This window comes from Emericellopsis atlantica (genome assembly GCF_019669845.1).
Source record: "Emericellopsis atlantica unplaced genomic scaffold F5Z01scaffold_27, whole genome shotgun sequence".
In the NCBI taxonomy this organism is placed as follows: domain Eukaryota; kingdom Fungi; phylum Ascomycota; class Sordariomycetes; order Hypocreales; family Bionectriaceae; genus Emericellopsis; species Emericellopsis atlantica.
Genome location: NW_025764729.1, coordinates 128,171 through 150,788, shown reverse-complemented (window position 1 = coordinate 150,788; position 22,618 = coordinate 128,171). Strand labels below are relative to the sequence as shown.

The 22,618-nt window shown below is 56.6% G+C and overlaps 9 protein-coding genes across 9 annotated transcripts; 6 read left to right on the top strand and 3 right to left on the bottom strand.

Annotated features, from left to right (window-relative positions):
- The first annotated feature begins 574 nt into the window (after positions 1–574).
- On the top strand, positions 575–2,235 carry F5Z01DRAFT_279673 (putative FAD dependent oxidoreductase). The gene is made up of 2 exons (XM_046258732.1): positions 575–890; positions 949–2,235. Exons 1-2 carry the CDS (start codon positions 711–713, stop codon positions 2,188–2,190), a joined length of 1,422 nt encoding a protein of 473 aa, XP_046115335.1. The 5' UTR covers positions 575–710; the 3' UTR covers positions 2,191–2,235.
- A 597-nt stretch (positions 2,236–2,832) lies between these two features.
- Positions 2,833–5,538, top strand: F5Z01DRAFT_279758 (uncharacterized protein). Its single transcript, XM_046258735.1, has 2 exons — positions 2,833–3,465; positions 3,518–5,538. The coding sequence occupies exons 1-2, from the start codon at positions 3,171–3,173 to the stop codon at positions 5,524–5,526; spliced, it is 2,304 nt and encodes a 767-aa protein (XP_046115334.1). The 5' UTR covers positions 2,833–3,170; the 3' UTR covers positions 5,527–5,538.
- Positions 5,539–6,477: 939 nt separating this feature from the next.
- F5Z01DRAFT_279646 (uncharacterized protein) lies at positions 6,478–8,683 on the top strand. Its single transcript, XM_046258731.1, has 4 exons — positions 6,478–7,135; positions 7,186–7,645; positions 7,693–7,829; positions 7,878–8,683. Exons 1-4 carry the CDS (start codon positions 6,801–6,803, stop codon positions 8,596–8,598), a joined length of 1,653 nt encoding a protein of 550 aa, XP_046115333.1. The 5' UTR covers positions 6,478–6,800; the 3' UTR covers positions 8,599–8,683.
- Position 8,684: 1 nt separating this feature from the next.
- Positions 8,685–9,801, bottom strand: F5Z01DRAFT_279643 (uncharacterized protein). The gene is made up of 4 exons (XM_046258730.1): positions 9,489–9,801; positions 9,372–9,437; positions 8,978–9,322; positions 8,685–8,915 (listed from the first exon to the last, which is right to left on the bottom strand). The coding sequence occupies exons 1-4, from the start codon at positions 9,648–9,650 to the stop codon at positions 8,772–8,774; spliced, it is 717 nt and encodes a 238-aa protein (XP_046115332.1). The 5' UTR covers positions 9,651–9,801; the 3' UTR covers positions 8,685–8,771.
- A 1,399-nt stretch (positions 9,802–11,200) lies between these two features.
- On the bottom strand, positions 11,201–12,082 carry F5Z01DRAFT_279084 (acyl-CoA N-acyltransferase). Its single transcript, XM_046258728.1, has one exon. The coding sequence runs from the start codon at positions 11,777–11,779 to the stop codon at positions 11,210–11,212; it is 570 nt and encodes a 189-aa protein (XP_046115331.1). The 5' UTR covers positions 11,780–12,082; the 3' UTR covers positions 11,201–11,209.
- Positions 12,083–14,594: 2,512 nt separating this feature from the next.
- Positions 14,595–16,555, top strand: F5Z01DRAFT_683263 (integral peroxisomal membrane peroxin-domain-containing protein; the record flags this gene model as incomplete). The annotated part of the gene is made up of 3 exons (XM_046265835.1): positions 14,595–15,553; positions 15,593–15,968; positions 16,025–16,555. The coding sequence occupies 3 exons, from the start codon at positions 14,595–14,597 to the stop codon at positions 16,553–16,555; spliced, it is 1,866 nt and encodes a 621-aa protein (XP_046115330.1).
- Positions 16,556–16,748: 193 nt separating this feature from the next.
- F5Z01DRAFT_663434 (uncharacterized protein) lies at positions 16,749–17,770 on the top strand. The gene is made up of 3 exons (XM_046264036.1): positions 16,749–17,010; positions 17,081–17,196; positions 17,456–17,770. Exons 1-3 carry the CDS (start codon positions 16,899–16,901, stop codon positions 17,624–17,626), a joined length of 399 nt encoding a protein of 132 aa, XP_046115329.1. The 5' UTR covers positions 16,749–16,898; the 3' UTR covers positions 17,627–17,770.
- F5Z01DRAFT_663431 (PRP1 splicing factor, N-terminal-domain-containing protein) lies at positions 17,771–20,847 on the bottom strand. Its single transcript, XM_046264035.1, has one exon. The coding sequence runs from the start codon at positions 20,656–20,658 to the stop codon at positions 17,857–17,859; it is 2,802 nt and encodes a 933-aa protein (XP_046115328.1). The 5' UTR covers positions 20,659–20,847; the 3' UTR covers positions 17,771–17,856.
- On the top strand, positions 20,848–22,341 carry F5Z01DRAFT_663429 (dimethyladenosine transferase). Its single transcript, XM_046264034.1, has 2 exons — positions 20,848–21,397; positions 21,444–22,341. Exons 1-2 carry the CDS (start codon positions 20,900–20,902, stop codon positions 22,173–22,175), a joined length of 1,230 nt encoding a protein of 409 aa, XP_046115327.1. The 5' UTR covers positions 20,848–20,899; the 3' UTR covers positions 22,176–22,341.
- Positions 22,342–22,618: the final 277 nt, after the last annotated feature.

The window sequence follows — 22,618 nt, the reverse complement described above, 5'->3', positions numbered from 1 at the left end:
AAGATCGAGTCTTTCGGCCGAAGGAAACCAGCGACAAGGGTCTCATCCAGGTCCATCGTACCTTGATTGCCTAGCGGCTGGCCACCAAACGTTTGTTTCACGGCTTCGATCTTGGCGTTCAGATCCAGATAGCGAAGCTTGCCATCTGTGATCGTCAAGGGAGAGGTTGAGCAATCTCCATGGTCAAGGATGCTGGCCTAATTAGACTGGTCACTGCCCGCGAAAGTTCAACTGCCCAGGAGATAGACTGGTCGTTGGGACAAGCATTGGAATCCCTCGAATCCTCAAGCCAAGGCCACGGTCCAAACAAGGATTTGTTGTCCTGCGGCCCGGCCCACCGCACGGTCCAGGTACAGATCCTCGAGGCTCGGTTAGAACCTAGAATTAGACTCAGATGGGCGGCGCCTAGAACAAGCACAAGACCCGGTCATGCATGAGCGGCCAACTGTGGACTGGGACCTGAGGTCTGAAGCAGGTAACGGACCAACAGCGTTTGGCTTCTGCAAGTGATAGATTGATATCAACTTGCAAGTCGCCACAATAAGCGCAATCGTTGCAGAGTCTTGCAGGATCCTACCTCACCGCCCACAGGCCAAGGCCTCGCCTCTGAAGGGTACTTGTCGTTTATAAGAGCGTGCTTGCGCGCCGACAGCATTCAGCGCTCGAGACAGGTCTTGTTCACGCATTCTCGCAATCTTGCCTGTTCAAAGATGCCACGCTTCACTGCTACGGCCGGCCTGCTGGCCTTGGCGACACTCGCAGCCGCCACAGAGGTGAAGGAGGTTGACGTTGCTGTCGTCGGTGGCGGCGCCTCTGGTGCGTACGCAGCCTTCCGTCTCCAGGAAGACTATGGCAAGAGCATCGCTTTGATCGAAAGAGAGCAACGCTTGGTATGTAGAGGCCGTCCAAAGCCCATAGCCAAAGCGCGCAGAACGCTAACATGTCTAGGGTGGCCACGTGAACTCATACAGAGATCCCGCGACTGGCGAAAACTATGAGTCGGGCGTCGTGGCGTTTGCCGATATTGGCAATGCGGCAGATTTCTTTGATCGCCTAGGCATCGAGCGCGGGCCTCGCGGGCAGCCAGCGGTCGCGACCACCTACTATGACTTCAAGACGGGCGAGGAAGTGGACTACACTCCCGCGTCGTTGACTTCCATGGTCGCTGCGATTGAGAGGTTCCTTGTGCCCGTGGAGAAGTACGAGCCACTCTTCCAGGGCCCTGGATTCTTCAACTTCCCTGCGCCGGAGGATATCCCTGAGGATCTCCTGCTGCCCTTTGGAGAGTTCCTGACCAAGTATGATGCTGAGGATGCCATGCCTCTCATCTACAGCAACACAGCCCTTGGTCTCGGAAACGTGACCAACGAAGTGACTCTGTTCGCTCTCCAGGCCTTTGGCGGAGCCAATGCGCGTGGTGTTGTCGGGCGTCAGCCATTTTTCTCCTTGGCTTCAGGCCGCGTCCAGGATCTATATGATGCCGTTGGCGAGGTACTCGGCAACAGCGTCCTGTACGGCAGCAATGTCGCCTCCTCCAAGCACACAGAGAAGGGTGTTGAGGTCAAAGTCAAGGACCTCGAGACAGGCAAGATCACCAAGGTCTTGGCCAAGAAGCTCCTTATTGCTATTGAGCCCTCCAAGAACAACTTGGCGCCTTTCGGTATCGACGAAACCGCGCGCGAGGTGCTGTCAAAGTTCCACTTCTCCGCTGTCTACACGGGTATCGTTGACAATGCCGGCCTCGAAGAGGGGAGGTCGTACTTCAACATGCCGTCTGCTGCTGCGCCCGACCACTCTCTCATCCTGCCCGAGGCGCCCAACACGCCTAGAATCGACTGGTTGGGTCCGGGACACAAGTTCCGCATCACGCTGGTGGGAGAGGAGGGCCTGTCCGCTCAGGGTGCCAAGGACATGCTGCAAGCCGACTTTTCTACGCTCATTAAGGCTGGTGTGATTGACAGTGAAGCTGACGAGAAGGTGTCATATGTCGACTTCAACACGCATGGACCAATGCACGCGCGCGCGTCGGCTGAGGATGTCAGGGCTGGCTTCATCCAGGACCTCTACGCGCTGCAGGGTCGTCAGAGCACATGGTGGACGGGAGGTGCCTGGGCCCCTGGCTTCCAGACATTGTTGTGGCAGTTTGACGATGTAATCTTGCCCAAGATTGTTGAAGAGCTGGAGGAATAGGATGTACTGCAAAAGATCAGTAATGCATGAGGCGTTCATGTTGTCAGGAATCAATTTGGTGCAGGCGTGTCTTTGATGTGAGGCACACGATTAGATGTCGTGAGCTTCGGGACCGACTTCGATGGAGTCGCGACTTCCACAAAGGCCTTCCGAGATTAAGCCGCCGCTAGCCCAGTTCCGCCCTTGGCATGGAAGCTTCAGGCACAGTTTGCGGGGGGCAGCGAATCGACAGAAAAGAGCGGACAGTTGGTCCGTCTTCTCGCAGTCTACGCACACAGCATGGGCAAATTCAGAAAATGTCATGAAGTTAATTTTTTTTTCCCTTTCTTCTTTAGAGTTGATTTCTGGACCCTGGCAACAGAAGAGCCTTTGTTAGGCGCCTCAGGGTCGCCGCTAACTCAGCTAGCTTTGCGCCTGCGCTGAGGCTCTTCAGCAGGTAATAATGGCGGACGGGCTGGAGGTGGGTAGAAAATAAAAATGTGACGACAGACCCAATTTTTCCCTCGCCCATCATCCTCTCCGCTGGCTGAGATCATTCTTTCGACCTTCAGACCCTCCTGTTGACTGCATCGCATCACGGAAGGTCACCAGCCAGGTGGTCCTCCCAGCATCATCAGTCTTCACTTCCTTGGTTACCATTGTCCCGTTCCTTACCTACTTACTCTCCATGGTCAGCAAGCTAAGCCAACCGCCCGCACCTTGTGTTGCCTCGCAAACGCACCGAACTCAATCCACGAACCTTAAGCGAAATCGCATGCACTATAAAAGCATCGCTCACCTCGAGCTCTTTTAGACAAAGGCATCCATGCCTCACGAATTCCGTACCTGAAGAGTCACTCAAATCAAGATCCGGAACCAGGGCTTCTTTTCAAACCCCATCCCGTCTCGCCAACCAACACCCGGATCTTGATCAGACTCGCCATCATCCCCTCGACCCAAACCGCATCGATACCTCCGACGACCACACATCACTCGCCATCATGGTCACCACGTCCGTTGAGGCGCCTCGCGTCGCCCGCAGGCCCATGCAAATCAAACCAGCCATTCCACTGCCGCATCTCAAACGACAAGCTGCTGCCGCAGCTGCTCGCCAGCGCCCCATTACTCCGGCTTCGGAGACCAAAGGTAGTGATGCGGCCAAATCCGAGCTTGGCTCTTCCTCGCCCGCGAGTCCGGCCACAAACACGACAAAGGTCAATGCGGAAAGTCTCAAGGTTCACGGCAATCCATCTCCGCCTCCCACAGCGTCTACCGATGGTCCCACCGTCGCTGAAAGTAAGTGCCCTCTTCTGATGCTGACCCTGGCCATGCGCTAACTTATCTCCAGATGCGAATGATGAATCCTCCACGCCGGATGCCGCGCAGCCTTTCAATGCTTCTCCTACAACCGGCCCCGAAGAGACCAAGCCGCAAGCCCAGGCCAATGGCCACAAGCACCAGGAGAGCAACCAGGCGCTGAACGGACATGTCGAGGAGTTCAAGCCGCGTCCTGGTAAGTCCATGCGGTCCAGCCTACCAGCTCCGATGCTTACTCGACCAGCGTCCTCCATTGCCAACGAGAACATCCACGCACAGCACCCCGCCGGCGACGGAATGTCGGTCCCTGTCGCTCACCATGTGCCAGCGCATGCAGACGGCCCCCCAGGCTCCCAGTTCACCCCCAACGGACCTGTCTTCACCCACAGACCCCACCCCTCCCTACAGTTTGGTGCTCTCCGCGATGCTAGGGACCCTTCGCCCGATCCGCTGTCTGCCGGCCTTGTGCCGCCTCAGGGTATGCCACTCCACGCAGGTCGACCACCGTTCGTGCCCCATGCCTCAGGCGGGTTTGCGCATGGCGGGCCTCCCCCGCCTGGCCTCCCTGTGCTTCCTGGCAATGAGATGGGCGCATTTGGCGGATCCAACATGCCATTCCCACCCGCGGAGCCCTATTACCCTGGGGGCGCATTTCCACCTACGCCCCACAGCTACCACGACTCTCAGTCTTCGTCGATCCCGGAAGATGTTGGCCCATATGTGCGATTCGCCCATGCCGGTCCTCGTCAGCCACCTGGCTTTGGCGCAGACGCACAGGGACGAGGGCCCGCGTTCCCAGGCACTCAAACAAGCCCGACTCCCATGACGCGTCCTGACAATGACTCTCGTGGCCTGGCTCACCACGTTGCGAGACATTTCGGCGATCCCACCTTCTCCGACTGCACGCTCAATTTGATATTTCCAAGCGCGGCTGGACAAGAGCCTAAGAAGTACACGATTCATGGCCATCGCCTCATATTTTCGCGCAGCAGCTCTCTGTGCGAGGTGATGCAGAAGCAGAATACCCAGTCCCTCCCTCAGTCCCTGACTTACTACATAAATAACCCCATGATCCAGCTCGATAGCTTTTACCTGGCCATCCACTCCCTGTACGGGCACCCCCTACTCGAGTCGATGCCTCCACCTGGGGAAAACTGCACAGCATTCGGCACCCCCATGCAGCAATTCAACTATGCATTTTCATATGCTGCTGCTGGAGAAAGTCTCAGGCTGGGTCCCGTTGCCTATCGCGGCTGCGAACTGGCGGCCCGACTTGTTAATGCCCAAACGTTTGAGAAAGCTTTCGAGCTTGCCCTGGCCAACTACGAGGACAAGGGCTCCTACGAAAACTTCCGGTTCTTCGAAGGCTCGCGCATCTTGCTGAGCTCCGTGGTTGACTTTATGCTTCGTGAGCTCCCCAGGGACTTCAATCTCGACACCACCATGGCCAACAGACCCGTATTCGTCCGTCTGCCATACGACACGCCTTCCCCGAGCAAGCGCGCTGCTGAGGATTCATCCTCGCCTGTGGTTGTTAAGGGCCACCGAGCATCTGGCTCCATGTCTCAGAGTCGCCAGATACAGTTTGGTGATCTGACCATCGCCAACGATGGTGACGATGCTGCGCAGGCCACGCCCAAGCTTGGTCAGCAGGCCGCCGCTTCTCTCCGCACCGCTTTCTCTCGCCTTCTCATCAACATGCCCTTTGGTTACCTCAAGATGTTCCTCGAGGCTGTGCCCGGACACCACAATGCCTGGGCCAGTGGCGAAACGAGATACCAGGTTGTCCAGTCTGTTGTAGCGGAGCGTGAAGCCCGCCGCCTGCGCGCGGTGGATGCTGTGTTGGCTGGGCGTGTACCCGACTCTATTCCTATCCAGGCTGTGCTGCGAAGCATCGAGCCGTCGCACTCGGCTCCGTGGGGTATCCTCGGCTGGAAGGAAGAGATCACCTTCCCCAACAGCGCCAGCGGACCGACCCTCACCCGCCAGTGGACGCCTATCCGAGATGAGCGCCGCACCTCAGTTGCCGCCTATCCCTGAACGCGGCCTGAGGCTGGAGGCTGCTACAAGATTTTGGAACTTGGGAATCCATGTGCACTATGTGGTCCTCTGACCGACTGCGCCGGCATTTTAGCAAGAGATGCTTTACACGCGGACGCCTTATGGAATACGGTTGCTCTACAGGATAGGGATGATGCCGATTGTGTCTGCCGGGTCTGAAAGGGCATGCGCGAGGGAGCCGCCTTGCGTTGGAGAGGCCCGAGGTTTCACTCGGCTAGCCTGCATGTATGTTAACGAAGCTTTTGGAATTGGATGGGTCTGGGAAGACAGGGAAAGGATACCCTCAGAAAGTCTATTGACTCGGCGAAAAGTGGTTCGTGATTTTCAGGAGTCAAGGGGGCGGCGATAAATGATGCACCTACTAATCGCATAGTGAGATCACCAGGATCTCTGAGCTATACAATGGAAGCTCGCGAATATATCACGGATTTGTGACTACTGACTCGCCTATGGAGTGATGCAACATGTCATGTCGATCTAAGCTGCGCGTCTCGGCGTGTACGTGGATGAGCGTAGAATTGTGGAATTCCACGACCTATTCACGGCTACACATGTATGAGTGACTTCTGATATCTTCTGATGCAGGGAATGGCTTTTATCAATGCTTGGTGGAAATTTGGACTTCGGCAAACTCATGCGTCTCCGGAGATTAACTTAGGTCTGCCCAACACCCAACTCATGACAGTGAGGATTATTCGATCGGATAATCGTCTGTAAGGCCCACGAGCGCCATATTTAATAAGACAAGAAGCTATATTCAAGTGCACTCGCCACACAAATTCGTGGAGGACTCTGCTAGATCTCTTCTAGCCCTGCGTTTCCTTCCGTCACAGCGTCATGAAAGGTGGGGTACCCCTGACCAGCAGCTTCCCCACTGAGTGTACCTTCCCCAGAGCCCAGTGGACCGACGGCCAAGAGCAAGAGCCTGCATATGCGCGGATGCCGAGGTTGCCTTCCTTCAGTGCTGGTTAGGACTCCACGAGCCCAATCTCCCATCATCAATGCTATCCCCTCATTGAGATCCATCTCCCACAACTTGATTGTGCATAGAAAGATTGACTCGCCTGCGATCGGCGCGACATTCAACTTGGACGACAGCACGCGAAGACGCGACTCCTGTGGATGTTTTGGAAGCTCCATTCCAGTTGCGCGTCATCGCACGCTGAGCTTGAGCATTGAGGCCCAGGCCACCCACGACGTCTATTTCGACACAAAACGCCTTGTAACGCTGCTTCTTGGAAAGAGAGCCCATCATGGCGTCCGCAGCAGCCAAAGGCGCCGTGCAAGAGTCGCGCAGTCAGTCTGCGTCACGACCATCGACAACCGACCCGATCCTTCGCAACACCCTTCGCTACACGGTGTCGGCCGATGAATACGCCGCGCTTCACAAATACATCATCTCGCGATCGCGAGCTCTGCGTCGGGCAACACCCAGCCCGACCAGTGTCGAGAAAGCATTGCGACCAAAGAAAGGCAAGGATGACTACAACGTTCGTGCCGTGAGGGATGCACTGCGGGTCTTTGTTGTGACCTGGCTGGGGATGAAAGGCTGGGATGCTGTCTCAAAGAGATTCCAGGACTCTAAAGAGTAAGTTCCGAGTCCGCTACCTGGGCCTCGAGCAGGACTGACAAGGTTAGGAAACCCCCAAAAGGCAAAACCCCTTTCTACAAGTCGCCAGCTTTGAGGCTGTCCCTCTCGCTCTCCTCGATCCTGTTTCTTTACAGGATCTTGTTCCGCTTCCTGAATCGCCTGCGGAGCCACCTTTTAACCGCCCAGGTCGAGCCTTTTCGACGACGAAACCCACGGGCAACAGCTACGCTTACCTCGCCATACGCGCCGGCGGTGGGCGCTTCGCTGGCAGGTCTGGCATTGGGTGTCTACCCCTCGGCTCAGCTGCGCGTTTCCGTGGCAATTCTTGCCATGTTTCGTGCCCTGGAGTTTGGCTGGAACATGTGCGAGGGCGAAGGGCTCGTATGGGGAGTGAAGGGTGGTCGGTTGAGGGAGCGGCCTTGGTGGTTTGGCAGCTGGATGTTACAGCCTTTGGCTTTCGGCCAGCTGTTCCATGCTACAGTTTTTGACCCTGAATGTGTGCCGGCGGTGAGTATGCTTGTCAAGCGTGTCGTCCCCAATACTGACAGACGTAGATGTTCAAGAACTTCCTGTACAACAACACCACAGCGTACCTGCACAGTCGGCCCATTGACTGGCCGGCTCATCTCAAATGGCCCAGCACCACTCAGGTATTTGAGAACATCGCTGAGATGGCGAAGCTTAACTGGCCGTATGTGCCCCATCTTCCCAAATTTTGTACAAAACTGACCATCGGCAGCGCTTACATCTCTCCGACCCTGTTCCCTAACAAGATCGATGTCCTGCCACCGACATTGACGGGACTTTCACCTCTGACATCGCGAGCTCATCCACTGATCTCATCTCTCTCCTGCGCAACTCTGCATCCCACCGACCCGTCTTGCGCCCGGACTTACCTTACATTCTGGATCAACTCGTTTCCTCCATTGACTCGACTGTTCCTCGTCGCCTTTTCGGCTCTCAAGGTGTTACCTCGTCTGAAGAGCTTCTACCACTCGCCTCTGGCCACCCTTCACACGGTCATCTCGACATCACTTCGAATGTCCACATTCCTGACGGGTGCCATGTCTACCGCCTGGGCTTCCATCTGCTTCTTCCAGAACTTCCTCCCGCGCCACGTGCTGTCCACCCAACGTTTCTTTCTCGGCGGTTTCTTCGCTGGTCTCTGGGCATGGGTCGAGCGCCGCCACGGTCGAAGCGCGTTCCTCTACACGGCGCGAATGAGCGTCGACAGTCTCTGGAAGGTGGGCGTGAAGCGTCGCTGGTGGAAAGCCATGCGCGGAGGCGACGTCTGGGTATTTGTGCTGGCACTCATGGTCACGGGTGTCGTGTATGAGCGGGATGCCAAGGCAATCCGCGAGGCGCAGTGGCGCAAGGGCTTGAGCTTTGTGCGCGGCCAGACATGGAGGGATTGGAGTGTGGAAGACGAGAACGAGGATGTGGTGGGAAAGGAAGAGTAATGAGCATGGTGACTGGCGATTGCAAGAATTAGCGATTTGACTTGCGGTAATTTATACAACTAGTTTCAATTGTAAGGCCTAGCAGTGTTGAAGATGCCGTCTGCGGAAAGAAAATGTCTCGCCTTGGTCATTGATGGGGATCTGATAGCAGTCTCGGTGCGTCGACGATCATGTCAATCTCGCGGACAGAGGTCCTTTCTCATGACTGTCGTCCGCAATGGCCACATTTTCCCATTTATATCCGGTACGTTGTAAATATTCGCCAGGAGGCCAATAGAACGGTACCCCTTTTTCGTGTACCAGCTCTCATTGGAGAACTGGAAGTGGCGCGTCAGTCAGCGGGCACAAACAGTTCGGATTCAGGCAACCAGGAGCGAACCTTTGGGACTTGTCCGAAATACGCCACCGCTAATTCCTCGTGCAACTGATCCTCTTCGCACAGCGTGTCGAGAAGCAAGTAGCGCACATTCAGGGGTTCGCTAGCGGACACGAGTTCTGCGTGCTTCATAGCTGAGCCTCCTATTCCGAGACCCTGCAGTGCGTGCGATATGTAAAGGGTTTTGATCCAAAGGAAGTGGTCAGAGGGCAGGTCCAAGACGTCAGGGGGTATTGATGGGTCGTCTTTGTAGAGCGCAATGTGTCCAATTGGAAAGAATGGTGTCTGGCTCGGTTGAGTTGGCTTCCCGAAGATCGATCTGCTTGTATCGGCCAGTGTATCACACTCCTATGACACGGGTCAGAGACTTCATGTGCCTTGCCATGGTTCCACGTACATCAGGATATGCCTCTCGATGGCGACTGTTGTACTCCTCCCTCCAAGGTTCATCCTCGGACAAAGCCTAATGCGTGTTAGTTAGTTGCTGGTTTGGCGTTGCTCATGGTGAATTCACAAGCCAATATATACAAATCACACCTCTCAGTTGCGCATCCCGCCATTCGGACCCCACCTTGGAAGAATGCCAGCCGCAGTGCTCTCGCTGAGTCGTCAATCGGTTGATGTGGCCAGTTGACTCGGGGTCCCAGGTCACAAAGTCCAAAGATGGCTCAGGCATGCTGCGCACAATAGAGTGGTGGTCGTAGACGGAGTTGGAACCTTGAATGAGGAGAAGGCTTGTGAAATGAACGTGTGTGAATGAACTTAGTTATGCTGGAGATCGAATGCCTGACTAGTCTGCAGGGTAGCTGATCACCTGCTTGAAGCTTCACGGAATAATCGGTTTCGACGGGATGTCATTATAAGTATTGTTGGGCCTTGGAGGACACATGGCAGAACAGAATCCTTGGCATTGGCTGTGAAGTTGAACCCCTGCAAATCTTGTTAATGAAAGGGCGTGATTAGCAGCAAAAGGCTGAATAACGACATAGCGATGACGCCTAGGGCGTAATGTACGCAATATCTTACATGACACTTGTATTTCAACCCGAAAGATCAGGATCAGTCTTCGTCGTGCATGACTTGCATGTTCCGCCGGCGGCCTGACGGAAGGATCATCTTACCCTATCACCAGCGAGACCAACGTTTTGAAGAGACAATCCCCGGGGAGTAAAGACCAATTCAATCTCAGACTCCAAAGTAGTCGAGATTTTCTCGAATTAATCAGTCACGGGGACGTCCGTAACCACAAACAGCCCCAGTTTCATTCCAGCTGAAGGTTTCGGTTTGGGTGTAAATCGCGTCTGTACATCACAAGAGCACTGAGTAACGAAGTCAGGTTTTGTATTCGATTGCCTACTTTGCTCAATGAATTGACCAGTGCGTCGTATCCTTTCAAAGGCGTATCCTTTCTTTCTCTTTTTTGCCGTCTTTGTCGCTCTGCTGATAATGAATCCTCATTGTTCACACGCGTGGGCTGTCAAAAAGCACGAGGCAGGCAGACTTGAACGAAGACCCCTAGACTCGCCCAACATCCCAGTATATATAATATATCACGCTGAAGTCTAGGTCTGTCCCATCCGAGTCCGTCAATATGTATCTGCAAACACCAGTAATGACCCCCCGGCAGACACCGCTCTGCATCCCGCATTTCCTCCAGTGGGCCCAAGCGCACGCAACAGCGTACAATGAAGGCAAAGTACCTCTTCAAACCACAAAAAGAGTGAAAACACACAACAGTTCCTGTCCAACACGGATTCAGCCTCGAAGATCAGCCAAGCTCGATCGCAATTACGGCGAAAGCGACGGCATCACGACGAGCCGCAAACGCAAGCTCGGCGCCGACACAGACCCGGAGTGGCAAGCCTCGGACAGGAAACGGCATTGCACCATGGCAGACCTCTATAAGAAGGTGAGTGCCATAGTTCACCATCTGCAGCAGACCGATCTGCGTGGTGCCGAGACAGATTGTGTCTTTGGCTTCAAGCCGTGGGTGTGTGCGAGCTGCGAACTAGAAACAGCATATCAGATACAAAAGCTGGGACAACCACCCTTGGAGGAAGGATACGGCAGTGCACCCGAGGCCGATATGCAACCAGACGAGTCTGTCGTGTTGCTTGATTGGAACGACAAGGACATTCCCGACAGGCACTGCTTCTCCTGGGCGGAGACAACCTTTGCCATGGACGTGTGCGACATTCCGATGGTCCTTTTAGTATAGAGCCGCATTGCAATGCATCATTGTAACATCTTGTAGAAGAATGTACAGTCGCCTTTCCTGCCGTCCGCGAACCGCGCATAGTGTGGGCAACATCCCCATTCCGTCCATCCAAACTTGGTATAGAATTGACACGCCGGCGTCTCGGTGGCCGTGTCCAGAAGGAGCATCTCGAGTTTCATGTCGTCCCTGGCGAAACGCTCCGCCTCCTCCAGGAGACGCTTGCCGAGTCCATAGCGACGATGGTCCGGGGAGACAAGCATTTTCTTAATCTCGCCCTTGTGGTCATGCGTTTCCTTGAAGTTCCGACTAATCTGTATCGTGGCGAGGACGTGGAAGGGGTCGTCGTCTGGAGTGGCGACGAGCAAGACCGTTGAGGGTTTGGAGCCCGTCACGCCCTTCAGACTTTCTGTCCACTGTTCCTTGGCCCGGTCCTCAGACAGGGGCGCGAGGAAGCCAAGGGACGATGTTGCTGGATCATCGTTGACGCAGCGCTGGAGGAGTGCCGCGAGCGACGGCAGGTACTGCTCTGCGTCGTATGCGTCGGTGACTTGGGTGATGACGAGCTCGTCGTCCGCGTGATCACTCATTGTGGGCTCGCTGTGCACGTGCGGTTTCAAGCGGTTGCGAAGTGCGCTGTCAGGAGTTCTCTGACGTGGCAGTCAAAATGGGAAGACGCGTTTGACGGTCAGTCTCGTCGAATTGTCGCATCCGACGTCGGGCGATGTGGGTCGTCACATTCATCGTGACTGAGAGTGTTGTACTGTGTATGGAGTAGTCAAAGAACACTCACGCATGAATCGAAGACGATGTATGTTACAGGAGGCTGGGAGAAATCGTCACGATCCCCAAGGCCAGGCAGCCGCCTCACTTTGATGCCTTTGTCCAGGATCCACAATCAACCATGGAAGGGATCTTGGACGTAAATCGTGTTGGAGGATCTCGCGCCGCCACTGTTGCCTTCTCCACGCGATGCGCGTGTCACTCTTCGCATTACGGCCCCAAGTCGCGAGCGGTCAAGCCTCTGTCGATTCCCCCGGCTTCCATCGTTCCCGAAATGGATCCCCAGGCCACGTTGCGCGTGCCAACTCAAGATGGCGGTCAGTCCGAGATGGGAAACGGCGAGGCTGGGATTGGGGGTGAATAGGACCCGCTGCGCTGCGTTAGGATGGAGGAAGAGGACGTGAGAGACCCAGATGGTGTGTTGGCGCGCTGCTGCAGGAGTGCATCGGCATGCATGGCATTGCAAGAGCTCGGACGACGCATCACTCAGGGGGGTTCTGAAAGAAAGCTTGGATGATGGGTTAGTTGGTGTAGGATGGTCATCGCAGGAAGTATTACTACGTGTTCACGTTATCTGGCCTTCAACGACAATGGTGGGTGGGCAGTCTGCACTAACACAAAGGCCAGCCTCTCACACCCAAATTTGTTATCGCAAGTTCCTTGTGCTTTGGCCTGTCAATGCGTCAGAAAAGCGCCACGAAAACATGCATGCGGACATTGACCACGCCAATTCTCCTTGTGAACCTTTATTGGCGGCGCATGAAGCGCTGCGAGGCCGCTTTGCTGCAGCCAAGTTGCGGCCTAACCTTCGCAGACCAAACAACGGTCACCGACATGTCGAGATCGCCAACCACCAGCCGGGGCCGCCCTCCCTGCAGAGTGCATCGTGCGTCCAGCTGGTTCCGCTCCGTGAGTGGATCACGGGCTCACGATACGTAGCTTGCTCTCGCAGACCGCAACTCGTCGTCTTGTTATGCATCTCCTGGGAGAGTTGTCGGGATCAGACGAGGATAGAGTGCCATCAAACTGTCTATAAAAGAATGGCGTCCCGCCTTCTTTCTGGACTTCTCCTTTTTCCCTTCCTTAAGTAGACTTTTATAGTCGAAACCCCCCATCTTCCAACAACTTTCCGACAACTTTTTTAGGTTTTTACCTATCCCCCCCAATCTCCAAATCTATCAAGATGGCTGGCAACTGCGGATGCTCTGCTTCTAACCCCTGCAACTGCGGCGCAAGCTGTAAGTCTTCCCGTTTGTCTCTCGTCACCAGAGGACGACCATGTGTATCTGTCAACATCAACATACTAACATCCATGGCAGGCTCTTGCACCGGCCACTCATAGCGGTGCGCCCCTTTCTTTTGTCTCAACTACACCAACGAGAAGCCCCCATGAGCGCAACGCTCTGCCACGGGGGATCCCAACCAACCAAAATTGTACGGATAGGATACATCGACGAAACGCCCAACACGAGAAAAAAAAATGATAATGAACATGAACGAACAAAAAAACGGATAGCGGATTGCGACTTTTGGGATTACACGGCATGACATGTATACAACACATCTCACCCCGCGGTATCACGACACTATCACTTGACGACTTTGACGACTTTTTGGATGATGGGGATATCCCCCTCGACGAGCGACTTCTGCCCAGGGGTCTCTGACCGGACGCGGTCTGGGTTTCCTTCTGGGTAGGGTGGCGCGTGGAGGGAGCATGACGGACGCTTGATGTGATGCTTTCGGGATCTCGTCGGAGTTTGGGAACGAGGAAAGGGATGATGGGATGGGTCGATGGCCGTCTAGATACTATCATTGAATCTCCTATGTTGATAAAAAAGGTTAAACGGACTCTCTTTCTCGTGTCATTGCATGTTTGAGTGCTCTCGTTAATACCAGCTCTCCTATTGATGACTTGCACTTAGACGGGAGGAGCTTGCGAAGCGTTGCCTAAAGAGGAAAGTCTATATAGGGTAGTCAGAAGCTCAATTTGCATGTGACTGCCCAGTCTCTCCGCAGAACGACGCACATCCCAGCCGACGCTCACGCGCTCCATTCCGCAGCCCTTCCTCGGCATGCCGATCTGAGCTTGGGTTCCCATCACTCGAGGCTGGAACATTTCCTCGCCTCTGTTTGCGCAGCTGCCAAATCTCCCTCTGTATCTTTCTTTCTACCTACTGCCTTAGACATGGTGCTTTCCTGAGAGCTCGTGACCTACCTACTCGTCAAGCGATGCTAGTCTAAGCCTCGAGGTGAATGACGTCGACGTTGCCGGTTTTCAGACTTGCCTGCGCTGATCCCGACATTGGGCAGGTATCCAGATCTGCAGGGCATGGCTGCCTTTGTAAGTCCAGTCCCTCACCTCCATATCCCTCTCTTTCAAATTCCCATCATCGCCATCAGCCTCAGCCTTCATCGCATGGCTAGGTAGCTACCGCGCCATCGGCACGAGCTGAAGGACAGGCCCAGTCGTCATCACAGAACGAACCCTGAACTCCACCAAATCTGACCCCCACAATCACCACAACCTTCAATCCGGGTCGCATTTCTTATTATTTAGCCTTACCTAACCTTCAACACCAGGACACGCCGTGGACTACCCAAATCTCACCGTCCGCGCCCATGAGCTCACGCGACGAAACAAATGGCGGGTCGCCGCCCGATCACCTCACCTCCTACCTCTCCGCGCCCCCCACGACCGCCGCCTTTTCCCCAGCGACCCTCTCAGCAAGCACGCCGTCGCGATCAGCCCGGCGCTCGACGATCCTCGTGCACCAGAAGAGCCCGCTGCTCCTCGCGACCCCGCCACAGATCACACGCGCTCTCGCCTACTCGCATCCGTTCGTACTGCCGCTCAACACGTTCCTTGGGCTCATGACATGGAGTACCGGCGATGCCTGGCAAAGCTTCCTCTTGTTGTGCGGCTTCTGGGCGGTCGTGCTGTATGGCGATGTCGTCGTGCGATGGGCGGGGCCGATTGTCGTGGGCATGGCGCTCATCGGCGGCATGTACGGAAGGAGGTACAGCCCCCTCAGCAGCAGCGGATGGAACGAGCCAGCTCGCGACCTCAAGGACTCTGTTGCAAAGGCAGCCGCAGCGGCAACGGGGAGCACGCCGTCGGGACCCTCGGCGGACAATGGTACCCCGGGTCGACAGGGAAAACACCTGCGCGGTAACTCCGAGGTCACCAACACGAAACACCAGAAGACGCTCGACGAGATTGTGGAGACACTCAAGGAGCTGACGGCGAGGTGCAACGCACTGATGGAGCCGCTCTTGGAGATGACGGATTTCCTGAGCACACAGCGCACGCCCACGAGTGCGACAACAAAGCCGGCCCTGACCGCCATGTTTGTGCGGCTGCTCATCGTGACACCCTTCTGGATCGCGCTGACGGCACCACCGTGGCGGATCGTGACGACGAGGCGGGTCGTGCTTGTGGCGGGCACGATCGCCTTGACGTGGCACGCGCGGGTGATGCGTGTCTCCAGGACGATACTATGGCGCAGCGGCAGTGTGCGACGGCTAGCCTCTGCCATCACGGGCTTACAGTTCCAGGCACCGCAGCTTGGCAAGGACCCGTATGGTGCCGCGCACGAGTCCTTGACGACTCTGCACAGAAAGGGGGAGTCGGAACTCACGAAGGAGCTGCGTCGGCCTAGCCAGATGAAGGTGAAACATCGGAAAGGGAGGAGCTCGCGGAGCGCCGGCGTCAAGTTCACATTCATCATCTACGAGAATCAGCGGAGATGGGTCGGCCTCGGCTGGACAAACAGCCTGTTTGCCTATGAGAGGCCCGCGTGGTCGGACGAGAACTACAATGCAGTCCCTCCCAAAGACGAGTTTGAGTTACCGGATGTCGAGGACGGGGCGAACATGAGGTGGCGCTGGGCACCCGGCAGCCGGTGGAAGGTGGATGGCGTGGCTGACGACCATGGGCCAGTGGACTATGATGGGGAAGAGGGGAAGAATGGATGGATCTACTACGACAGCAAGGTATGCATGCAGTCTTGGTCAATGGCGCTTTGGGATTGTTGCTAATGCGCAGGTAGTGGCAGAATGGCCGTCGAGGCGCGGATGGCTGGGGTCGATGGACACGCAGGAGAAAGTGGTATCGGGACGCCGAACTTGTCGAGGCGGATGGGCCCGAGATCCACGAGCAGCCAAGCACGCCCGAGGCCAGGCCCACTGCCGTGCAAACCAACAAATACTCCACGGCGGGTGAGAAGATGCTCTCGCCGATGCGTTCTGAGCCAGCCCTGCCCCTAATGGACACGACGACGGCGGAGAACCGCCCCAGTACCTCCGACTCGAAAGACTCGCGCGCTGGTGTCGACGACGCCGCGTCGGTGTACAGTACCTCCTCCAAGTCCTGGGCTGGGCTTCCGGGGTTTAGGAAGAATCGCCCCGGGTCTGTCGATAGCAAGCGTAGCAGGCGACGTGCCCCGAGTGATGTGCTGAGCGAGGAGGAGGAGGACCACTTGAGCGGGTTGGGGATCGAGGTGGAAATGGAGCTTCAGAAGCAGGGCAAGGACGGCGGGACATGGGGCATTGGCGACGAGGCGAGGATGAACCTCGAGTAAATATTTAACTCAGAGATGTTTAATGTCTGCACGTCGTACCTTGCCAGAACTCGTTGCTTGCGTCCAAGTTAGATCACAAGCTGGTCTTGGAGAATCGCGCGAGCCCCACAGAAATGCGGGGAGACGAGCAGGAAGGAGGCATAACGTCATCATCGTCCATCGCGCGATCATTCCAGAGTCCAGACTAATTCGGCCATCCATAATACGTGCCTACCAACAAGTGAATAAAACCCCAATTGGCCCTCCCATCCTGCGCAAGCTTCCTTCACCTCTCCCGCACCGATTCCCCAAGCTCTACCATCTCCAACGCATCACAGTCACCATCAACCCAGTCCAGTTCAACATGTCCAAGTCGAAAGCGCCCCTCATCCTTGGCCTTGGTGCCGCCGGCGGTGTTGGCTACTACCTCTACAATGCGGGCGGCAACGCGAAGGCTGCCGAGAACAAGTTCGAGAGTGCGTACCATTTACTGACGACACAACGACAAAACACGTCGTGGATGGCAAGATGACTGACACGGCACAGGCGATGTCCACAAGGCGTCTGCCAACATCAAGGCCAACCTCCCCGGCAGCGCTCCCAACGCGCAGAAGGATGGCGCCCACTACGGTGCCAAGGCTGGCGCCAAGGTCGACGAGGTGGTACGTTGACTCCCATCCACTACAGCACTCGAGTCTTTGCAGCAGAAGCACCGTGGAAGGGAGATGAGGACATCGTGGAGATGATGCGCTCTGGCCAGCCCCAGCCCAGGGAGCTCAAGTGGATCATCCGGGGAGCTCCAGCTCCGGCTGTCGTTACGTCACTCAGCTGTCCCTGCACAACCAGTCCTCATCTCCAATCCTCACCAACAACAAACCCACACACCGCGCCGGAAAATACCTGCTAACAGCAATCCCCCAGATCTCCGAGGCCGACAAGCAGGCTGGCCGCGCCAAGTCCAACGCCGAGGCCTACGCAAAGGACGCCAAGGCCGAGGCCCTCAAGGCTGTCGACAAGTTCGACTCCAAGGTCGAGAACGAGGCCGCCAAGGCCAAGTCTGGCATCTCCAGCTGGTTCGGTGGCAGCAAGTAAGGGGATTAAGCGATGATGGAGTCCCAACGGGTGGCCAAACAATGATGATGAATGGGCGTTTCCCTTTGTAATGATACAATAATGGCCCGCTGCGCTTGTTGGCGGCGGCGAATATATACCCACTCTAAACTCTCAAACGCCAATCCCTGGACTTTGCTTGTCTCTACCGTGATATTGAACAATCCTCATGCCGTACGCCTGGAAAGAACTCTAATGGGTACAGATGCACTCTACGCATCCAGCTCGGCGGCCACCAGCTTCAGTATCTCCTCGACCCCCTTCCTCGCATTCTTGGGGTGCTTGGCCACCGTCTGCCAGACCTCGCCGTGGCGCGGCTCGTTTAGCACGCACTTTGTCACCACGTCTGCCTTTTTTTCCTCCGTGCCGTGCTGCGTCAGGAACTTGTAGTACCACGCCCACCCGTCGCCATTGTCGCTGTCCAGCACGAGCGCCTTCTCGAACCAGCTCTGCGCCTTGTCGAGCTTCCGGTCCGCCCAGAAGATGCGCGCCACCGCGATGAAGAGCACCGCGTCGCTGTCGACCTTTTTGATGGCCTCGAGTGACCGGGGCTTGCGCTGCGTCCGCGGCTCGAGATGCCAGATCTGTTCCACCCATAGGATGCCGCTCTTGGGCACCTCCTGTAGGGCTCTCGCCATGAGGGACTTGGCCTGGGTCATGTTCCCGCTCCGCCTCTCGAGACGGACGGACTCGCGCCATAGCTCTGCGTTCTTGGGCACCGCAAGGCGAGCACGCTCTAGGACGGAACGAGCCTTGACGGTGTTGCCGGCGTTCTCCTCCAGGCGAGCGTACAGTAGCCATAGGGGCACGGACTTGGGTACGGCCTTGACACCTTGCGCGTAGGCCTCGCGTGACTGTCCCACCTTGCCTAGGTCGTCGTAGATTTGTCCCTTAAGCATCCATAGCTTCGCCGTCGCGGGAAATAGCTGCAGCGCCTTGAGGTTGAGGTCTAATGCCGTTTCCAGGTTCCCGAGCACCCGCTCAAACACCACACTCTTCATCCAGACGCGGTCGGTCGGCGCCTGCTCTCGTGCAATTTCGAGTAGTTTCCTCGCCTGCTCCTCGTTATCGTTTGCCGACTCGAGCTTCACGGCTGCTAGCCAGATATCCTCGTTGTTAGGGTTCTGGTTGAAGGCGCGCTTGAGCACCAATCGCGCGCCGTCGACCTCGCCGGCCTGCCATTTCTCCTTAGCCAGCATCATCCATAGATCCTCGCTTTTAGGGCAGGCCTCAACGGCCTTCTCGAGAACCTGCCATAAGGATTCTCTCGTGCCGTGATTTCTCTCTAGGTCGGAAGCGGCCGTCCAGAGCGTCTTGCTGTTAACGAACACGCGCAGCGCGTAGGCGTAGATAGCACGTGCCGTCTCGTATCGGCCCCTGTTAATGCTTGCGCGCGCGTCGTCCATCCATGTCTCTTTTCGGTCATCGTCCTCGTCGAGCCCCCAGCCAAGGGTCTCGCGAATAATAGCCTCGCAGGTGACGAGGGCGCCCTCCTCCTCGCATCGTTCCGCCTCGGCAATCCACTCCTCGCGCTTCGGCATAGCGGACTCCTTGGCCAGGACCTGCACGGCACGCTTGAGAACGTTAACCTTTTGCCCCTGGCCGAGCTGTTCCTGCAGTCGCGCGGCGGCGATCCAGATCTCGTGGGACGTCGGGCACGCTTTGCGCGCCTTGTTGAGCACCTTTTGCGCATTCTCGGGTGTTTCCAGGCGAGCGAGGGCCAGCCACAGGTCCGTCGATAGCGGTATGAGTTCGGTCGCCTTGGCGAGCATGAGCTTGGCGTCGTTCTCATCGTCCTCAAGGTTGACGGCTTCCTTCCACAGAGCCTCCGACTCGGGTATGTGGTCGAGGGCCTGCCGGATGACGCGCTTCTTGTTGGCGGGGAGGTTCTCGAGACGCATGGCCTCGACCCAGAGGCGGACAGATCGGTTGTTGGCCTCTATGGCCCTCCGCGCGATAACCTTGGCGTTGTGGGAGTCGTGGTTTAGACGGATGTTCTCCAACCAGGCGTCCTCGCTCTTGGGACATCGCTGGCAGCCCTGATCAATGGTTTTGCGTGCCGACACAATCTTGCCAGCCAGCTCCTCCAGACGCGCGGCCGCAATCCATCCGAGCGCGTTGTTGGGATTCGACTTGACCACAGAGGACAGCAGCTCCCGTACACGGTTGATGTCGCCCACCTGCGCCTGGCCCTCGGTCATCTGCAGCCTGTTCAGATCGGTAATGTAGCCCTGCGCATCGATGCTGGTCGCGCTGCCGCTCGTCGCATCGCCACCGCTGACCTGCGACGCAGCCTCGAGGCGCGACTGGAGCACCTTGCCTCTGGCCGCACCAATCTGTGCGAAGTTGGTCATCGTCCCATCGGCCGAGTCACCTCCGCCCGCGCCACTCGACGCATCCCCATCGTCCGCGACCGTCGTGCCCATGGCGCCCAGATCCCTTGCGCCAGCGAGCACGCTGTCCGGCACAGCGTAGAACCGTTGCCGCAGCGCCTGCCTGCTTCGTCGATTCTTGCCCGTCAGGTCACCGACTTCAGGCAGATTCGCCCACTCGTCGTCCGTCACTGTGCTCAGCGCCCTTTTCAGGTCCGTAAACTGCTGCTGTATCTTGGGGTTGTTCCGCTCATACTCCTCCCTTTCGGCCTGTTCGCGCGCCTCACGCTGTCGTCTTCGTCGATCCATCCTCTCCTCGACCCAGTCCCAGATCTTGTCGGCCTCTTCGTCATCCTTGTCGTACACGCCTCCCGCAAACAGCCCAACCTCGTTGTCAGGGTCCTGGAACCGCTCGTCGTCATTGCCGCCGTCGTCTTCCTTGTCGTCCTTGTCCTTTTTGGCACCGTCGAGACCGAGTTGTGCTGCGCGCTTGGCGAGCATCTCCTTCATTTGGTCATCGCTGGGACCCTCGCGCGCAGGACCGAGATCTGACCGGGTCGTGAAGCCCGTCGCACCGCGACCAAGACCGGCGACATAGTTCTCGGGCGCCGGCTGGCTGAGGAAATCGCGCCGAGTAGCCATGTTGGGCGTGCGTGGTGGAGAGAGAGGTGCAAAGTTGCAGATGGATCAATGGGTGGATGACTGATCGTAGTTTCAGTCGCGTTGGAGGTTGTCAAGCTTGGGTGGTGCCAATAAGGTTGATTTGCACGCGTAAGCTTTGGTCTACCCGCACAGACGGCCACTAAATTGGTACCATTGCAGAATTGTCACCATCTCTTATCGATAAGCCCTCCAACCCAAAAAGTTTATCCCACCGCCGACAATGTCGCCTTTACCCCACGACAATAGATTCCCATCCTGCCTCACCGTACCAACGCTCCACGTTTGCCTGGTCTCTTCCCAAGCCATGGCGAAAGTGAAGACGCCCAAGCGCAGTGGCGCATCCTCGAGCCCATACGAGCGACCCTCAAAATCCGCCGCCGCTGCCGCCGCCAAGAACAACGTCTTCAAGTTTAACACCAATGTCGGCCAGCACATTCTCAAAAACCCCGGTGTCTCCGACGCCATTGTCGAAAAGGCCTTTCTCAAACCCACCGACACCGTCCTCGAGGTCGGCCCTGGTACCGGCAACTTGACAGTCCGCATCCTCGAGCGCGCCAAGAAATGCATATGCGTGGAACTCGACCCCAGGATGGCGGCAGAGGTGACGAAGCGTGTGCAGGGCACGCCGGAGCAGAAGAAACTCGAGGTCATGCTCGGCGATGTGATCAAGACCGAGCTGCCTGCCTTTGACGTCTGCATTTCAAATACCCCTTATCAGGTACGTGGCTTCATCTACGGCTCTCGTCGAAACTAACAAGGAGCAGATCTCCTCGCCTCTCGTTTTCAAACTCCTCGCCATGCCAAATCCCCCACGAACCTCCGTCCTCATGTTCCAGCGCGAATTCGCCCTCCGCCTCACCGCCCGACCCGGCGAGACGCTGTACTGCCGTCTCTCTGTCAACGCGCAGTTCTGGGCCAAGATCACACACATCATGAAGGTCGGCAAGAACAACTTCCGCCCTCCACCACAGGTCGAGTCCAGCGTCGTGCGCATCGAGCCCAAGATCGGCAAGGACAGGCCCAACATTAGCTGGGACGAGTGGGACGGCGTGCTGCGCGTCTGCTTTGTGCGCAAGAACAAGACCCTCCGCGCCAACTGGCTCGGCACCAAGGAGGTCGTCAACATGGTGGAGCGGAACTACCGCACGTGGTGCGCCATGAACGGCGTGGCCGTCGACGAGAGCATCGTGGAGGACGGGGACGACGCGGCTGGCGATGATGTCGACATGGAGGCTGACGCGGGCCCCGACGCGATGGCGGTGGACGAGGACGAGGAGGTGCCCGATTTCTTCAAGGAGCAGCAGCAGCAAAGCGGCGTGCCCAAGACCAAGAGCAAACGCAAGAAGACCAGGGTCCACGAGCTGGTCCGCGAGAAGATCCGCAAGGTCCTCGAGGACGTGACCGAGTTGGCGGACAAGCGCGCGGGCAAGTGCGACGAGACGGACTTTTTGCGGCTGCTGCACGCCTTCAACGAGGAGGGCATTCATTTCTCATAGACAGCGCGGGTGCGCATATGGCGTTTCAACGGCGTTTGGGAGGATTGGGCTTTCAGGGGCAGCCAGTGCTTTCGTAGGATGATACAGACGGGCGTGTCCGAAAAGACATTGACGACATGAATGAACTTTTTGCCTGGCGATTCACTTGAACTAGATGACACCGTGAGATCATACAGTAGTAGCAGTAATAGCAACGATTTGATTTGTGGTATCTTTGGTCTCCCTTCCCATGGGCCCCAGAAGTGTACGTATACACTGTTTTCGAAGTAAAAGGTTTTCCCCTGCAGTCTGTCGGTCTTTTGTCATGACGCGTTATAAATACAATAAGGCAAGTTTCGAACCGCTCCATCTATCGCTAATGTCAGAGCAAAACAAAGAAGATTCCTTCAAACGATAAGCCCTGCGCAACGCGAGGCAAGGCTGCGCCAGAAATAAGGAAAGGG

What these genes read in the sequence shown, in the direction of transcription:
- F5Z01DRAFT_279673 (XM_046258732.1), top strand. Translation starts at nt 711, where the DNA reads ATGCCACGCTTCACTGCTACGGCCGGCCTGCTGGCCTTGGCGACACTC. An exon ending in TCGAAAGAGAGCAACGCTTG is followed by an intron (nt 891 to 948) that starts GTATGTAGAGGC and finishes TAACATGTCTAG; the next exon opens with GGTGGCCACGTGAACTCATA.
- F5Z01DRAFT_279758 (XM_046258735.1), top strand. Translation starts at nt 3,171, where the DNA reads ATGGTCACCACGTCCGTTGAGGCGCCTCGCGTCGCCCGCAGGCCCATG. An exon ending in TGGTCCCACCGTCGCTGAAA is followed by an intron (nt 3,466 to 3,517) that starts GTAAGTGCCCTC and finishes ACTTATCTCCAG; the next exon opens with ATGCGAATGATGAATCCTCC.
- F5Z01DRAFT_279646 (XM_046258731.1), top strand. Translation starts at nt 6,801, where the DNA reads ATGGCGTCCGCAGCAGCCAAAGGCGCCGTGCAAGAGTCGCGCAGTCAG. An exon ending in ACCCTGAATGTGTGCCGGCG is followed by an intron (nt 7,646 to 7,692) that starts GTGAGTATGCTT and finishes TGACAGACGTAG; the next exon opens with ATGTTCAAGAACTTCCTGTA. An exon ending in ATGGCGAAGCTTAACTGGCC is followed by an intron (nt 7,830 to 7,877) that starts GTATGTGCCCCA and finishes GACCATCGGCAG; the next exon opens with CGCTTACATCTCTCCGACCC.
- F5Z01DRAFT_279643 (XM_046258730.1), bottom strand. Translation starts at nt 9,650, where the DNA reads ATGCCTGAGCCATCTTTGGACTTTGTGACCTGGGACCCCGAGTCAACT. An exon ending in ATCGAGAGGCATATCCTGAT is followed by an intron (nt 9,323 to 9,371) that starts GTACGTGGAACC and finishes CCCGTGTCATAG; the next exon opens with GAGTGTGATACACTGGCCGA. An exon ending in ATTTCGGACAAGTCCCAAAG is followed by an intron (nt 8,916 to 8,977) that starts GTTCGCTCCTGG and finishes CGCCACTTCCAG; the next exon opens with TTCTCCAATGAGAGCTGGTA.
- F5Z01DRAFT_279084 (XM_046258728.1), bottom strand. Translation starts at nt 11,779, where the DNA reads ATGAGTGATCACGCGGACGACGAGCTCGTCATCACCCAAGTCACCGAC.
- F5Z01DRAFT_663434 (XM_046264036.1), top strand. Translation starts at nt 16,899, where the DNA reads ATGTCCAAGTCGAAAGCGCCCCTCATCCTTGGCCTTGGTGCCGCCGGC. An exon ending in TGCCGAGAACAAGTTCGAGA is followed by an intron (nt 17,011 to 17,080) that starts GTGCGTACCATT and finishes GACACGGCACAG; the next exon opens with GCGATGTCCACAAGGCGTCT. An exon ending in GCGCCAAGGTCGACGAGGTG is followed by an intron (nt 17,197 to 17,455) that starts GTACGTTGACTC and finishes GCAATCCCCCAG; the next exon opens with ATCTCCGAGGCCGACAAGCA.
- F5Z01DRAFT_663431 (XM_046264035.1), bottom strand. Translation starts at nt 20,658, where the DNA reads ATGGCTACTCGGCGCGATTTCCTCAGCCAGCCGGCGCCCGAGAACTAT.
- F5Z01DRAFT_663429 (XM_046264034.1), top strand. Translation starts at nt 20,900, where the DNA reads ATGTCGCCTTTACCCCACGACAATAGATTCCCATCCTGCCTCACCGTA. An exon ending in TTTCAAATACCCCTTATCAG is followed by an intron (nt 21,398 to 21,443) that starts GTACGTGGCTTC and finishes AACAAGGAGCAG; the next exon opens with ATCTCCTCGCCTCTCGTTTT.